The sequence below is a fragment of the Callorhinus ursinus genome, unplaced genomic scaffold (genome assembly GCF_003265705.2).
Source record: "Callorhinus ursinus isolate GAN/ISIS: 27379988/994484 unplaced genomic scaffold, GSC_fseal_2.0 scaffold12, whole genome shotgun sequence".
NCBI lineage: Eukaryota > Metazoa > Chordata > Mammalia > Carnivora > Otariidae > Callorhinus > Callorhinus ursinus.
Window position 1 is genome coordinate 82060321 of NW_027397074.1, and position 17606 is coordinate 82077926.

At 35.6% G+C, this 17606-nt stretch overlaps 1 protein-coding gene across 1 annotated transcript in view; it reads left to right on the forward strand.

The window, feature by feature from the left end:
* Positions 1-376: 376 nt before the first annotated feature.
* CNTNAP2 (contactin associated protein 2) overlaps positions 377-17606 on the forward strand; it is a 2027980-nt gene continuing 2010750 nt past the window's right edge. The window contains exon 1 of the mRNA XM_073899330.1: positions 377-1167. Within this exon, the coding sequence (XP_073755431.1) occupies positions 1071-1167 (97 nt within the window). The 5' untranslated portion in view covers positions 377-1070. The remainder of the gene's footprint in view (positions 1168-17606) is intronic.

Sequence of the window (17606 nt, forward strand, 5' to 3'; positions counted from 1 at the left end):
GGGGGCCGGAGCTCCGGGAGCCTGTACCATCTCCATCTGAAGGGGAGGAGAGAAGGGAAAGAGGAGGCAGCCGAGAGAACGGGTTCGGTTTCCTGCAGCTGGGTGGGGGGCGGCCGGGGTTGGAGCAGGGTTGCAAGATTACCCCGCAAAGCCCCAACTTCAGCACCGCCTCCCGCCTGGGGAGAGGCGCGCGCCCCCTTGCTCCGCCCCCGCCCCCGCTCCAGCCGATGGACCCGGGCCCGTCGGTGCCTTCTCGCGCCGGCTTCCAATCGAAGCGAGGGCAGGGCAGAGGGGTTCTGACAGCCAGAGGGGCACGGTGAGGAGGAGGTGGAGGAGGAGGAGCCGGGGTGGGGGCTGGAGGGGGCGAGGAGGGAGGGCTTCCCCGCCTCGCCCGCCGCCGGGGTGTGCAGGCGCTGCTGGCGGCGGCGGCGGCGTCTCCAGCTCTGTGTCCGGCTGCCGCTGCCGCTGCTCGGGAGCCGAGGAGATGCGGCCCCGCGCCGCGCCGCGCTGAGGCCGTGCGTGCGCCCGCCCGCGGGGCTGCGTGCTCCCCGCGCACCAGCTCTTAGTGTGAGCTGACAGGCGACTGGAAGCCTCTCCGAGTCACGCCGCCCGGCGGCGCGGGGACCGCTCGCCTGCAGTGCCACCGGCAGCACCTCCGCGCCCGGCGCGCTCCCCTCCGCTTCTGCATCCCCCGCTCCTCAGATCTGTCTCCACGTCCTGTGGTGATTTTTTTTTTTCCCCCTCCCGAGTGAGAGAGGGCGGGGTAGTTCCCCTCCTCTGCTCCCCCTCCCTTTCCGTCTGGGTTTGAATTTCTTCCCCCTGGCATTTCACTGGCTCCCGGAGCGAGAAGCAGGAGCCGCACGGAGGGAAGAGGAAGGCTGCGCCTCCCCCGCGGCTCCCAGCCGGGCTGAACTGGAGCCTGCAGGGGTGCGGGGAGAAGAGGACGCAGTGGGAGGGGCCCGGCTCTCCCCAGCGCCGAGGACTGCCCACCTGCCCGCGAGAAGCCCACGGAGAGACGCGCGGCGTCTCCGCAGCGAGCTTTCCGAGTCCGGCGAGCAGGCAAGCCGAGGATGGCGGTGGCTCCTCGAGCCGGCTGCGGGGCAGCCCTGTCGCTCTGGATTGTCAGCAGCCTCCTCTGCAGAGCCTGGACGGCCCCGGCCACGTCCCGTAAGTAGTCCCCCGCGAGCGCGCGCCGCGCCGGAGCAGTTTCAGTGCCGCATTGAGGTGCCACCCGGGGGTGGCAACTCTGAGGCGCCTTCGCAGTTCTGGCCCCTGATGGGTGCGGGTGTCTCCGCCGTCGCGCACTTACAGCCACTGCAGCACAGAAACTCCAAGCCCGGAGCTCCCGAGGGGGTGTGTGTTTTGGGGGGGGGGGTGGCTTTTGAGGCTGGTGATGTTTCTGGAAAGTTGTTCCTGGTCCTGGAGACGCGTTTGCGACTGCTGGATTAGAGTGATGAGTGTGGATGACCGCTTCTTAGGAGTTATTCTTCCACTTCGGTGTGTTTGTTGTGGAGGGAGTTCATGGCATTTTGCTTAGGTAGGTCGGAGAAAGAGAAGTGAAGACTAGGGCAAACATAAGTTTCTTATTTTTATTTGTGGTTTTAACTTAAATGAGCACGGACTTGGGGATGAAAGAGGAGCACATTTTGAGCAGTGTGGGCACGATGGACTTCTCTTACCCCACCCTCCAACCCCAACAAGTTAAGGACCATTTAGTACCTGTTTATTGAAATGAAAGACAGTGAATGTAGTATTGTAACTGAAATTGCTTTAATTCTTTGGCAGTTGGACATAATACAATCTAGGACTTGGGACGGGCAGGGCAAACCATCAGTAATGTAGTAATGAACACATTTATTAAGAGTTCTCAGGAAAATGATGCTGTTCAATATGTTTAAGTCTATGTTTTAGCAAGCTTTTTCAAAAAAGAAAAGGTTGCTCATATTTTCATGTGGTTGGCAAGAGTAGAAAGAAATAGAAGATTCCAGCCCATCTTCTGAATTGTTTTAAAAGTGCATAGCATGCATCTAGAAAGGAAATGCATAATTTCTCCTTTGGTTCAGAAAGAGTTAAACACTAGAGAGATTGCCTATGGGAATCTTAGGATAATATTCATAAGCACATAGTGCTTGTTTATGAGAATGTGTTACTTATTAAAGAAGAATCATGGAGATTTTAGTTTGAAAATAAATGTTTTCCATTTAGGAAAAAAAAAGTTTAGTGTTTTCCAGAATTCATTGTATGTGTAGTCCTATCTGTTTATGAGATCTTGGGATGCCTTGATGCATCTTTACCTATATGTTAATATTAATGTTCTTATTCCAGGGTGCAAATATTAATGTGAATAACGATTGAAAAAAGGACCTTATAAGTCATGCTAAAGAATCTACTACATATTAATGTCATGTGATGAACCAGTATTACAGTTTTGACATATTGTATTTGCTTCTCTTTTCTTTCAAGATAGGAAGTCAGTAAGTGGCAGTTTGTAACGGACTTGAGAAAAATTTTATAGCTTTTTCACAAACGGATTAAACCTCCAAAAAGTGATATGTTATTAAAATATGTATGTCAGTTTTATATATTTAAACAGGAATTGTGAAGACACAATGCTCAGTATTAATTTATGTAAATATGTAACTACATCCTGAGAAAAGTAATCTGATGAAATTTCAATTTCCATTTCAAGATCTGGTCATATAGAACTAACTGCCACTCTTTTCAGAAATTAAATTCATTATAAATTAAATTAATTATATTCACTGCTTAAAGACCCTCATATCCAGGATTTTTCTTGGGTTTTATATTGCATCTCTCTGTATACTCTAATTATAATGGATTCATTTGAAACATTTGCCATGTATCAAGAATGAACGGCATACTTGCAGCCACTGGGTTAATGCATTTTAAGAATAGAAAAGTTGTTTCAGAAATATATTCTTAGTTTTTACAACTTAAAATTTGGTGATGGGGAAGAGCAGAGAATATTACTTTTCAGATAGTTAATACTTATGTTTGATTAAGATTTATTTATTAGCTCTTATTCTTTATTGTTTATCTCAAATGGCTTAATTAAGATGACTTTTTATTTCATTTGAATTTAAATTGACTAAAACCCAGTTTCCCTGCATCATGAAGTCAATTAAATAATAAGAACGATGTATACTTTATTGATTAGAATAAACTTCACATATTCAGTGCTTTAAAATTAAATTATAATTTTGCACTTACTGAAAATGTTTATTTATATTATACACAACTCTGAAAAAGAATGATAGTTCTATTCTTAATACTGAAAACACTCAAAGGAGAAAAAAAATGGTTAACTACATGAATCTAAGATAATGAACAACTCAACCAGGAGAGGTCATCACAAGACAAAAAGTAGCATGAAAATCTAAAAGTAATGTTTTTATTTGGTCCTCATTTAAAAAAAAATGTGATGACTGTGCTAAAACTTTCTGTCCCTAGATAACTTTTTAACATGATGGACATTTCCAGAAGATGAGGTTAATATTTATCATTTGTTAACACTACCATTTTAAATATATGTTTGCTTCTGCCTTATTTCTTTTTCTCTATTATTGAAATGTATATAAAAATGGTGTTACTGTTCCTAGTATGTTTTTTACAGCTAGGCTAATACTAAAGAAGCTCATTTCTGGGATTAAGTAGAACTAGAATCTAATTGCCTAACAGTGCAGATGAGCTGCTGCTGAGCTGATGGTATCATATAACCTCCCTTCTTGTAAATGCATATATACAGGACGCAGATGTAAAGTTTAAGTAGAAGATTTTACTCTTAGGGAGTTGCACTTATTTGAACATATTTGAAAGATGCTGACAGTGCAGTTCTAAATGATGAGGAGTTTGAGCTAGCATTTAATGAATTTAACTTATTCCTAAAGTATACTAAATTTTGACTTAAATAGAGCTATCTGATAAAGTTCACTTTACATTATTTTGTATGATTTTGTATACCCATTAAACTATAATTTCACTGTCACATTTGAGAAATGTTTTCAATTGATCAACTACTTTCTAACAAATATGTTTTTACATATATAAGCATATATAAACACAAATGTATATAAATATACACACATATATTTGGTAAAATCCTTCAAGTACATGTTACATACTGTATAGATACATATTATTATTTAATATAATGCATATATTATATATTTATTATATTTAATATATGTATATTTTTATGTATTTTCTAAGGTGTCTTTCAAGGAGTTAAACCCACTTACAATTTTATAGATAGATCTTTTCATGTGCAGTTATTTCAAGTAACCAATGCAACAATATCAGAACAATAGTATATTGATCTATTCTGCAATTCATATACCACTCTAAAACGTTATCTTTGAAATAAATGGAGTAAATATAAACTACATAAATAAATATAAAAGCAAATATTATTAATTTACACTGAGCTTAAACATAATAATGAGCTTGTCTTAATAAAATGAATTTAAATAAAAAAATGCTTTGGGCCAGGAAAAATCATTGGCTGATAAGAGGTAGTACATTATTTACTTAAACTAATAATAAAAAAAAGTGTTATTTACTCATAGAAGAGAACTGCATAATCCTGATTTCATTGTAGTGCTGATATATAGGGAACAGGGATTTTTGCCAAAATTTTCTCCATTAACATTGATGTATGGCAAAATTGGCCAAAAAAAGGAATCCCCAAATTCAATATAGTTTTTTATTAACTTTTATACAGTTATACAACATATCATTTTGAGATAAGTAACATCGATGTTGTTTGATATCCATTATATTTTTAAAATCACATTTTTAATTTTTTTCTATTCTAATTTGGAGGATATTTCAAGTTCTATAACTTCTTCGAGATTTTAAATCACTTGTCTTAATTATAAATTCTTCCAGAGAAAATCTGAATAAGTCTTTAAAGTGAACTAATAAGTTTTCTTGTCTGATGTATCCTTTTTATGATTAAAACATAAAGGGAATTTGATATACATCCCCTTGTCTTGCTACTCTTTTTAAGATTTTAAAAGATATTTTATTTGTTGAAAATAATGTATAGACTAAGGAGAGATTCTAGGCTCAGAAATTCTTAACTCTTCATATCTAGAATATGATTATCTTAAGAGTATTAAACTTCATGTTTGTGTGGTGACTGATGTTGATAGGATGAAGAAATAAAACATGTAATTTCAAAATTTTCCTATATCTGATTGATTTGAGAAGTGCTTTCTTTTGTCATTTATTGCTACTTGCAAAGTTAAAGAACAGAGTACATAATTTAAATCTCAAAACTACAGTGTTATGGAAATAAAGTGAATATCATATTTCTATGTATATCGGTATCTGAAATCGGATGTTATCAGTATTTCTAGAGAAATACATATCTCAAGATAAGCAGCTGTTAGCAACATAAGACATTTTTATAACCATCTAATATTTGGCCACTGGAAGAAATTATGTGTTTATTTTTGTTATTTTAATATGTACAAATAATGATGAAATGATCTTCATATAGAGAACATTCCAAATGAGAGGCTTAAAAGAGAATCTGAACAGAACGATAAGTTCAAACATTGGATCTCCCCATCTCCTGGGATCTGTAGAACCTGTATGTTTTAGTTCTGACCAACTGAAGATGTTGCGATATGAAGGTACTACCTCTTTCTCCATCCTAATGTTTCCTTTTGTGTGGAGGAAAGTCCACTTCTAACATTCTTAGCCTCTATCTCTGGAGTTCACTAATTCCTTCTGTGTTAAGTGGAGGGACTTACCTTCGAGGTAACTTTGGGTTAAGGACCTAGCATAGCTGAGCCTCCTTCTTCCTTCTAAGCTGCCTGCAAAAGGTACAGATTCTAATTGAAAGACATATATGAGTAGGCTATGCCTCTGCAATAATGTGTGTGATAAATGGAAAACCTTATGGTGTTTTGGTTCTTCCTATGGCTAGAAACTTTGTTTAATTTCAGGATTAAGTTTAATGCATCCCATTGTTGCCACACAGCTAAGCCCTATTCAGCAATTACTGTGTAAAGGGTGATATTTGCTCTCCACCTGTGACTCCTATTCTAATCTAGAACTCAGGCAGAAAAGAGAATGCTATTTATTGTACCCTGTCAAACCCAAAGGTATTAAACTGCCTGTAATAAGCTTATTTAGCATTGAACTAAATGAGCATGAGAATATTTTTGCATGTTTTGAAAACCAGCAATGGAATAAGACTAATTTTTCCCTTTGATGTTAAGTTGGAGAGTTGCACTTATTCTGTGACCTCCTAGAGCCCCCCATTTGTTCATTCACTCATTCATATTTCCGTCATTAGTGATATTTATTTTAGAAAGACATTTGGAATACATTTCTTTACCTATGGTCAATAACATTACCATTTTAAGTGCATCTTGTTTATGGACTTTAGTGGCTACACATTCGACTGACTCTTACCTATTTAAGTATCAGGTGAATTTGACATGCCTTGAGTTGGTAGCTACCTTATGTCTATGTTGCTTCTGCACAATTATGAAGAGTTAGACATTTTGGGTCAGTTATTCTAAAAAAAAAAAGGAGTCATTTGAACTTCGAAAACAAAGTTGATAATTTCCTCAATTGTAAATTTTGATAAAAAGCTTGTTAAAGTCTTATTTAATTCATTTTGGGGGTAGACTATTCATAGTAACAGCTTGAAGTAACTGATTTTTTTATAGCTCTCCAGATTTTAAAACCTCCCATGATAGTAGGAAATCTGGAAATAAAGATGTATTCATTGGCTCTGAGTTTGCTTGCTGAAGATATCATATTTTTGGTATACAGTAAAAGCGCTGAAGGAGTACAGAAGAGCTCCTAAGGGCCATATTCTACATTTTACTTATGATTTAAGTTTGTTTGAAATATCCTCATAAACATGCACAGTGATATATTCCTTACTGTTTTTATGTTTAGGAAGGAGGTAAAACTAGTTTCTGGGAATACTTTTACCAGGAAAAATTATCTCCAAACATATATAAGGTTCTCTTTCCCTTTTCAAATACATTCACCCCATGCTTCATTTGCACTGGAATGGTGGTCTTAGGGGCCTGGGGATATGAATTAAAGAAAAGTGGCAGTAGAGATGCGACTTTCACACTGTTAGGTCCCCTAAATCTATGTTGTGTGGTGCATCTACACTGGAATCAAGTTATATAAAGTTTAATTAAATTCAGCCAGGATTTGCTCACTCCTATCCATTAGATGTCATGTCAAAAAAGTATGTAAAAAGAAAAATTCTGCCTTGACTTCTAATTTTCTACTAACTACTATTACGATGTCATCTATGTCATTCAATTATAATATTCTTTCAAAGGAATACATGGAAAAAGTAAATACACACATGCTGAATTAATAAAACAGCTTATGTGGTGAAATATCATGATTTGCCAAAGGAAATAATACACTTACCACTAAGAATATTCTCGTAAAATAGAAGATGCTTGTTGTTACTTGTAAATCATCTGGACTTAGATGGTTATGTTGAACTTCCATAAAACATATGTTGAATAAATTGCATTGCTCTGTTAACTCATATTACTAGGAAGCCACCTCTTAATGAGAATCAAATTACTAAGCAAGCTTTAAGTAAAAATATGCCTTCATATGCTTCATATATTTTTTCAGATATTGGACAAAATATATGAACAGAAGAACTACATGAAAAAATTTCAACCTAATTATGTCACATGGCAAAAAGCTTATTTTAAGAGTATCATTTGTTTAAAAGTTTTTGTTTACACATTAACAATGGTCTATTCTGCATTAAATTACTTAATTGCTAATAAATTTTAGCTCAAAATTTATAGATTTATGTAATGTATATGAAACATTTTTGGTTCAAACAAAATATGTTTGGAAAACCATGTGTGACTTTCAATTTTTCTCAGATGATTAAATGAATATGCTGTTAGGTTAATGATTTTAATGTCAACCGATCTAAAAACACATGATCCCTCTTTCTTTTTCTTTCATTGTGCCCACAGGCACAATAACCCATGAATCTCATGCCACTATCAAGGCGAATATTGTTAATCTATCATGGCATTTTTTTCTCAGTGAGTCTGAATATGGCCATTAAATCATATCTTCCTCAACATGGTGTGCCAAGTAACTGTGCACAATCTCATGAGATTATATATATTATATATATGTACATATATAATATATATATATTTTTAAACTGGTTCAAAGGAAATTTTGTTGTCTGTATCCAGAAGCATAATATATATAATATATATAATGTATATAATCTCATATATATACATATATATATGAGATTATATATATAAAATCTCATGAGATTATATATATACCATCACCAGAAGTTCTCAGCTGACTTTTGTTAGTGCTAAAACACACTCTTCACTTAAATCACTTGATTAATATTCAGTGTTCTCATATGAAAAGAATAGTTAGGAGAATTTATTTCTGCCTCACAGTTGAATTTTTTAATGATGAAATTTCCAAAAGTAAAATTTCACCATGCCTCATGTGCGTCTGTAGTATGTGTGAATTTTATTCAGATACCTTAACCTAAGCAGGTAAGTGTCTCATGGCTAGTTTAAAGCAGATGCTAGTATTGTGTATTATGTTTTTTGGCTATCTGGAATTATGGGATTAAGAATAACCATCTTATTATGTCAGTTGACAAGCATAATACTGTGTCCAAGGATATCAGTGTGCCATATTTAGGTATTTACATCACTTCCTCTATTAAGAATGCAAAAATAAACAGCTTCATTCAGATATTTATATATTGGTGTGCTCATTTGTGCAGAATCTATGTCAAAGACTGGATCAAAGAGTTTATATATCTTTTCTTTAATGAACATTTCCGGGCTGAGGTCCTTAAATTTGTTATAACTCGTGTATTCACCACCAATGAATGAGCATCCTTTTCTAGAATTCCTGGCATTAATTAATCAATTAATTAATTAATAATAGACATTATTATACCTTCACAATTTTTTGCCCATTGATATGAACAGTGTTTGTTGAATGTTGACTTCAGGTCAGGCACTACTCTTGAGATGCATTAACTCTTGTAGTCCTTAGAACAGGGCTCTAATTGGCAGATAAGTGGGCCGACAGAAAAGTTAAGCAATTTGCCAGCCCGCCGTACGATCTATGCCTACAATCTGTGCTCTTGACCACGGCGCCGCCGGCTGAGTGAGAAATACTATGCCATTGATTTCCAGTTCTCTGACTAATACTGAGTTTTAGCTTGCATCTAGGCAACCTTTTAAGGTTAATTAACTGCTTGTGTAGAGTTATAGTAAGAAAAACTGGTCATCCTAATGTTTCTATTTCAATCATAATAACATTAAATAATAATACAGACAATGTCATTTATGTTTTTTCTCGTCATAATAAAGTGATTTTACAGTGTGATCCTCTTTTGGGTACTGTTAGCATACATTAATAGTCATGTGGTGAAAATATTTATTTAAAGCTATATAAAATATTAGTTGAAATGCTTTGTCAGATATAAATAAAAGCTTTTTAAAACTGGTTCAAAGGAAATTTTGCTGTCTGTATCCAGAAGCATAAATATTATTGCCATTCTAAGTTCAAATGAAGATATCTGTATAATCTATAACCATTATTTTCAGTATCAATTTCAGGTAATGTCTAAACTGTAAAGCTTTTCTTGAGAGTCTTGTTGAGAGCACAACTTTGACTTTAACAGCAATGGGAAGATATTTGTCTCAAAAATATTTGTCATTTCTAATGCTTAAATATTTCTTGTATTTATTCCCTGCTCTCGTTCCCATTGCCGCAGCTCTTATGAGGATTCTCAGCCTTTCCTCCAGACATTAAGTTAGTAGCCTCCCAGAATGCCTCCTTGCTTCCAGTTGACCATCAGTGGGTGATACACATCTCATCATGGTAGCCCACTTCCCTGGTTCTTGCCTGTCCCTTTGATGTGATCTCCCCTGGCCCACCACGGGCACCCCATGACCTCACCAGACTGAAACCTTAGCAGTTCCTTCTGTACAACACGCTGTTTCCAGTCATGTTTCTTTTATGTGTCCTCGCTCCCATTCTCTTCTTCTGGCACACCTTTTCCTATTTCAACTATGCTGATGTAGGGGAAACTCATTTATGGTCCAAGCCTGAGAACTCTGGAGCATATTGGAGATGCTTTCACCTCCCTTTGGTGATTTGGTCTCATCACAGGTAAACTTCTAGGAAAATAATAAGCATTTTTTTTTTTTTTTGGCTATCTGGACTGACGAGGAGTGATGACAAATAATGCAAGTCATTTTCAATTTTGTCTGATGGTAGAGTGAGAAATTATCCCGAATTACTGGTGATAGAAGAAAGGCAAGAAATCTATTTTGAAAGGATAAAACACAGATACTTACCATCATTTATACATGAATATCAATTGATTGTTTCAAGGGAAATAATGAAACCATGCTGTGAAAGTTCTGTAATTTCTCCAGCCTTTTTCCTGTATGGTTCTATTTTGCAGCATTTTCTGTACTTCACTTAAGTCATATCGTTGGTCAGACTCCTTAGAAGCCAAGCCTGACTGCCCTTTTCAAAACACGTTGTTTCAAAGAAATACCTGTAATCTGCATGCAAATCAAAGACAGATGTCAACAAAATAATTATTGTGCCTAACAGGTACTTGAAATAGAGTGCTTAAGATGTCAAAAAATCTTATAAATGATAGAGGTAGTTGCAGAGAAAGTTGATAATTATATATATTTAGTGTATAATAATCTTAGCATATTAGTTGATTTTGTCAGTGAATTTCATTTTGATTTTTAATATAACAAAAATATCCTTTGGTAAGTACAAAAATAGGCACTCATATTTTGTTTCTACTTTAACTCTCTTCATCCCTACATTGGAAACTTTGTTCATGCTGTACCTCAACTCTAAAATATCACCCAGCCTATGAGATCCTTGCCTTTTCAAAGCCCACCATTCCTGTGAAGGCTGTTCCCAATTTTATATCTTTCACAGTGACTCCCCCTAGCTTTGCCTATTGATAACAGAATTTACTCCCTTTTCTCTTTCCCCCATGGTCACATCCTACATTTCGTACTTAGGTTAACAGGTATAAGGGTGCAGTTGTATTAAAGAAACTAGACTTCAGTAATCATCTTTTCTTGTACCAGGCACTGAACTAGTTGCATTGAATTTATTATATAAAATTAGTCAGTTACTTCTCTGCTAGAAAACTCAAAGCTTAAGGATGCTCAAAACATTGAAAGTTCACTGGTTTCTTTTTTTATATAGTTCTTTTATCAAGTTCTACTGACAGAAAATCTACATCCTCATAAATTCTGGCCATTAGCTGTAGTTGGGCTTTTAAGGTAATAAAAGCTTAATATTTACCTGATATTCTACTGCCATAAAATATTTGAAGACAGATATCATAGTATGATTAAATATAATTTTAGTATTTAGTCACTGTTTTTATAGATGGCTAATTAATATGTCAAAGATGAATATATCCATTAAGAGAAAAGACTGTACATGAGCAGCATTAAAAAATATAATCAAATTGAAATGGGTTAGTTCTGTAAGATCTGTATATAAATTGTGCAAATAGCTAGGTTGTAACAAAAAGTACAGTTATCTTTTCTTAGTTGTATTTCTATAGCTAAAAGCTATAAATCAGAAGTAATCAGAAGTAATATGATTTTAATATAATAATAGTTACACTAAAGTTTATCTGTAAGTAGTAATCATCATATTGTAAAAATACTGCCTTAAAACTGACATGTCTGTATGAATCAAAACAAAAATGATTATTTCAGAGGACTTATTCAAAAGGAATGGGGCTATTAAGGTAATTTTAAAGGATAGTTTACACCTATTTGCTCAATGTGAAAGGCAATGTATTCTTGAATTTATTATCTGTTCTTTGTCCAAAGTATATTAGGAAAGTATTACTGCAATTTAATGTTTTCATGTGAAAAACGTGGCTTCATGTTATATAATTACTGTATACAGTGACCTGAAGCATTTTAGTTTTACAATGATTATATAATCACCCAAAATATATATTTTGGAATTTAAAATGTGTTGTTCCTGCACAGTTTTAGATTATATGTGGTAAAATTAGAGTACCATATTCACTTTTAAAAAAAGAGATTTCAGAATCTTGTAAATAAAAATGACATTGTTCTTTTACCAAATTGGTGCCCATAGAGCTTTTTGTAAAAGGCTTTTAGACCTGTTGTTTGTTCATTTATATGTCTATAATTATGGTATTTAGAGCATCTCACACTGTGTTTGTTTTTACATATTGAACTTTCAGATGACAAATGCACCAGTGCCAAAGACAAACCATGTCAAGCCACAGAGGTTTCTGGCTTCCTGAAGTTGACAACAGTTGTGACAACAGTTGCCTAAGAAATTGTTAAAGGTGGACTGCTCAGAAGCGTGCTAAAGATCAATATGTTTGGGAAAAATTAGTGACCTGGGTCTGGCTTTAAAATGATTTCTCATTATTTCATTAACAGTAGCCTTCTATGCTTCCACATAACACATTCAGTTTTCAAAATTTTAGTAGAAAAAAATGCCATTTAATAATGTGCTTCTGTAAGTCACACATCCTCCGCAGGGTCTCTCAACTCTTATTTCAAAGTTATTTTAACTGTAATATTTCACCCTAGTACATTACCTCAAATCTCCCTTTTATTTATTAGGCATGTTAAAATTTAAATTAAAATTATAAATCATCTCTGTCGGTCCAGAAGTAAATTTATCAATGGATGATTAAGGTCCTTCCCATTATGACATTTTAGCTGGAGCTTAAAGGATAAGAAGGAAGTAGCCAAGAAAAGAGAAGGGGAAGAATGTTCCAACCAAAAGATGACAGCTATGCAATTCTGACATTGGCTAAGTTTAGACCTCACTCTGCTGAGGAGGTATTAGGTGGTTTTGGAATCAGTCTTTTATAAAACATGTAGTGAAAAGAAAGTTTTGGAAGAGTAAAGGGTACTGCTTAGTAGTTTATCAGCAAATAGAAAATAAATCTTTATTGGTTGAAAATATAGACAATATGTATTTATTGTCATTAAACACAATAATTTGTTTTGCCAGTTTTATTAAAAATAAGCATTGAGGAAACCTTACATTCCATGGATGAACTTTACTATATAGCAAGTCGACTGTCTGGAATAAAAAGTATCTAAATTGCTGCACATAGGATGCACAGCATCGATTTGGGTGTAGGGTGGGGATAGGTTTTTGCTAAGGCACCTGGGTGGCTCAGTCGTTAAGCGTCTGCCTTCGGCTCGGGTCATGATCCTGGGGTCCTGGGATCGAGCCCTGCATCGGGCTCCCGGCTCAGCGGGAAGCCTGCTTCTCCCTCTCCCACTCCCCTGCTTGTGTTCCCTCTCTCGCTGTGTCTCTCTGTCAAATAAATAAATAAAATCTTAAAAAAAAAGAGTTGCTACTTTAAAGTCTTTAAAAGATTTCAGAAAATTTTATTTGTTTCCATTTTGCTTTTTTTGTTGTTTTGTTTTGTTTCTTTGTAGGTGTCTTCGATCGTATGAACTAAAAGTAGTTGTAGTGTGTTTTGGTTTCACCTAAAATGGAAAATTTGGTTAGTCAAACTTAAGGAAAACAAACAAAAATCAGAATACTATATGCAAGGGTTTTACGTATATGTCTATTTATTATCTGTGGCAGGATGTCTCTAGTTTCAAAGCCAATCTCCATAAATGTGTGAAATAAATAGTTCTTTGCTATGACTGAGGATCCCGTCCTAGAAACTCCTAAATAAAGACCACTGTAATCTGATGTTCTATAGTCATTTCTGAAAGTTAGTTTTATACTGATTACCTGCTAAAATGTAGACATTGATTTGCTAAAAGTATTAATGATTTTTTAAAAGGAATCTACAAATTCTTTTGAACAAATATCTCGTAATGCTTACAAGCAGAGAGTATCGTGTCAAAAAGACTGGGTTTGGTTGTTGGCTCTGTTCCTCAGTGACCTTGGGCAAATTATCAAAGCTTTTGAGACCAGTGTTGTAATATACAATATGATGAAATAGCAGTACCTATATGAAAGGCTTGCCATAAGGATTAAATACAGAATGTGCAATGACTGACACATGATGGTAGACTAATTTTAGTTAATTATTTAATTTAGTTAATTTAATTTGGGGGGTCATTTTTGGGAATGCATTATTTATTGTACAGAGCTATGAATATAATGCTAGGTAGAGTCAGTAAATATTACAAAATCATTTGTAATTGCCTCAGACATTTTTTTTTAAGTTTAAAATTTTAATTCCAGTATAGTTAACATACAGTGTTGGGATGCCTGGGTGGCTTAGTCGGTTAAGCATCTGCCTTTGGCTCTGGTCATGATCCCCAGGTCCTGGGATCGAGTCCCACATCGGGCTCCTTGCTCAGCGGGGAGCCTGCTTCTCCCTCTGCCTGCTGCTCCCCCTGCTTGTGCTCTCTTTCTCTCTCTCTCTGACGAATAAAATGTTTTTAAAAAACTTTTTAGGGCGCCTGGGTGACTCAGTTGGTTGGGCGACTGCCTTCAGCTCGGGTCATGATCCCGGAGTGCTGAGATGGAGTCCTGCCTCGGGCTTCCAGCTCAGCAGGGAGCCTGCTTCTCCCTCTGACCCTGTCCCCTCTCATGCTGTTTCTCTCTTGCTCACTCTCTAATAAATAAATAAAATCTTTAAAAAAAATTTTTTTAAAAACCCACATACAGTGTTATTTTAGTTTCAGATGTACAATACAGTGATTCAGCAGTTCTATACATTACTCAGTGCTCATTATGATAAGTTTACTCTTAATCCCCATCACTTCTTTGATCCATTCCACCCACCCACCTCCCCTCTGGTAACCACCAGTTTGTTCTCTATAGTTAAAGAGTCTGTTTCTTGGTTTGTCTCTCTCCCTCTCTTTTTATTCCTTTGTTCATTTGTTCTGTTCCTTAAATTCCACATATGAGTGAAATCATATGGTATTTGTCTTTCTCTGGCTGACCTATAATACTCTGTCACTTCATCCATGGTACTGCAAATGGCAAGATTTCATTCTTTTTATGGCAGAATAATATTCCTCTGTGTATGTGTGTGTGTGTGTACACACATAGCACTTCTTTTTCCATTCATCTATTGATGGACACTTGGGCTGCTTCTTTAATTTGACTATTGTAAATAAAGCTGCAATAAACATGGGGGTGCATATATCCTTTCAAATTAGTGTTTTATATTCTTTGGATAAATACCCAGTAGTGTGATTATTGGATAATAGGGTAGTTCTATTTTTAACTTTTTGAGGACCCTCCATACTGTTCTCCACAGTGGCTGCACCAGTTTGCATTCCCACCAACGGTGCAAGAGGGTTCCTTTTTCTCCACATCCTTGTCTACACTTAATGTTTCTTTGTTATTGATTTTAGCCATTCTGACATGTGTGATGTGATATCTCATTGTACTTTTTATTTGCGTTTCCCCGATGATAAGGGATGTTAAGCATCTTTTCATGTGTCTGTTGGCCATCTGGATGTCTTCTTTGGAGAAATGTCTGTTTATGTCTCAGACATTTATTTTATAATGTAGTTGGGAAGCTGAGATTTACATTTGGAAAAATTAGCAAAGATAAGACTGGAATATTATCTAATTTCCCATAATACACATGTAAATGGTCAAAGATGAGCTAACAGTAGTTCAAATGTAGTAAGACTTAATTGAAGGAAGTAATGCATATGTAATTTATATTAGAATTTTTTATTAATGTGTAACAATGTATATATAATGCATTGTTCTATACACAAAGATGTTAATATTTGAGTCATTTATTTGTGGCAAAATTATTAGAACAATATAAAATAACTTATTTAGTGGAGCTTCTCTTACAATGTAATAGGTATTCAATTACCTTACAAATGTTCCTGGAAAACCACAACATTTGCAAATTAGAGAGCTTGTGGGCATGAGGAACATATCCAAAAGCGTAAACATTTTTACTCTTAACTTTTCAGCCATATGTGCAGATGGTATAAAGCTTGTTTTCTGAAATATGATGGAAAGTATAAAAAGAAATTTGACAATTTTTTTCAGTTTTGAATTTGACTATCCAAATAACAACTGGAAAGCTTGGAAATCAAACAGTGAATATTATTTTAAGTCCCCAAAAATCAGTGCCCAGGATTATTGGAGGTACAGCTGAAATTGTTTATAAACTTTTTTTCATTTGATTAATGAAAATATCTGAGTGTCTATTAAAAATAGATCACTGTGGTAAGCTCTGAAGATTACAAATCTTTGAACACAGAGTCTCTGTCCTAATAAAGAGTTTTATAATCTCTAGGAAGGTATAAAATATTTATTATATAAATTTTCATATAAGCAACATTACCTATAATAAAAGCTATGTGATTTCCTTGCAAAGAAGGCCCAGGCAAAATTAGCAATTACATTTTGCTACATAGATAATGAAGGTATGAATTGTAAATGATAGGATCATAAAAATGATGGAGAAAGTTGGTCACTGGCAAATTATATTCTGAGACATATTCTAGGGCCCTCTCAATGGTTCCTGGTGAATTCTTGTTGTTCTATATTCTGGGGCTCAGATGACTGGGCCCTGCTTTGCAGCCAGACTGAGTTGGTCAAAGTGACTTTATCAGTTCCCGCCTGAAACTGGTAAAGTGTATGTATTAGATATTTATTTTCACAATTTCCAGATTCCTGGCCATGAAGACTTAAAGACTCAGGATATAGTCAGTGAATTTGCAAAACATTCTTCTCTTTCCCTCCTGAAATTTTGAATATTCTTTTCAGTTAAAGGGAGGAAGACTTAAAATTTCACTTTTTCTAAAAGTGAAAAACTTTTAGAAAAACTTTTTCTAAAGAATCTCCTCTCACAGTTTACCGTGCCATAATTTTCTTATTTCATGTGTTCTCTTTTCTCTGCTCCCATCCAACAGGAAGATAGATAGGGTGAGGTAGAAGTAAATTTGATGATACTATGAGAGAAATCACTGGTTCTCATCTCTTCGGATAATAAAAATTAGCAGTAAGAGAAAACATTCATGACTCTCTTAGATACAATTTGTTCTTTCTCACAAGACCTTGTGATAATAGGCATAAAGAAATTAAATGCTGCTTTCACTCCAAATATTAAGTTTATTATTTAATACATTGACACAAAATACACTTAAATCCAAAAGAAATTAAGGACAGTTGAACCATAGTAATTCTAAAATATTTTTCAATAAAGTCTAATTTTTAACTGTTTAGGTAGAGCTGGAAATGTTAAATGAGCTTGTAAGTGTTTTAATATATAGTTATATTGTAGGTATGTGTTTTCAGAAATTTATCTCAATTTTATAATTGTATTATAGTCAATATGCACTGCTTAAATAATTTTAATATCAAAAGAACATTTGTTTCATGTAAATGTAAAAATAATTATGTAAAAAAATTGTTCCCGGACAATATTATCTACATGAGACATTATTCCAGCCTCATTTAGAAATGTCAGTACTAATATTTACAATAATTCAATGATATTTAGATTAGAGGATTTTGCTAAAGAGAGAAACAACTTTGATCATTTAACATGTACATGGGTGTTA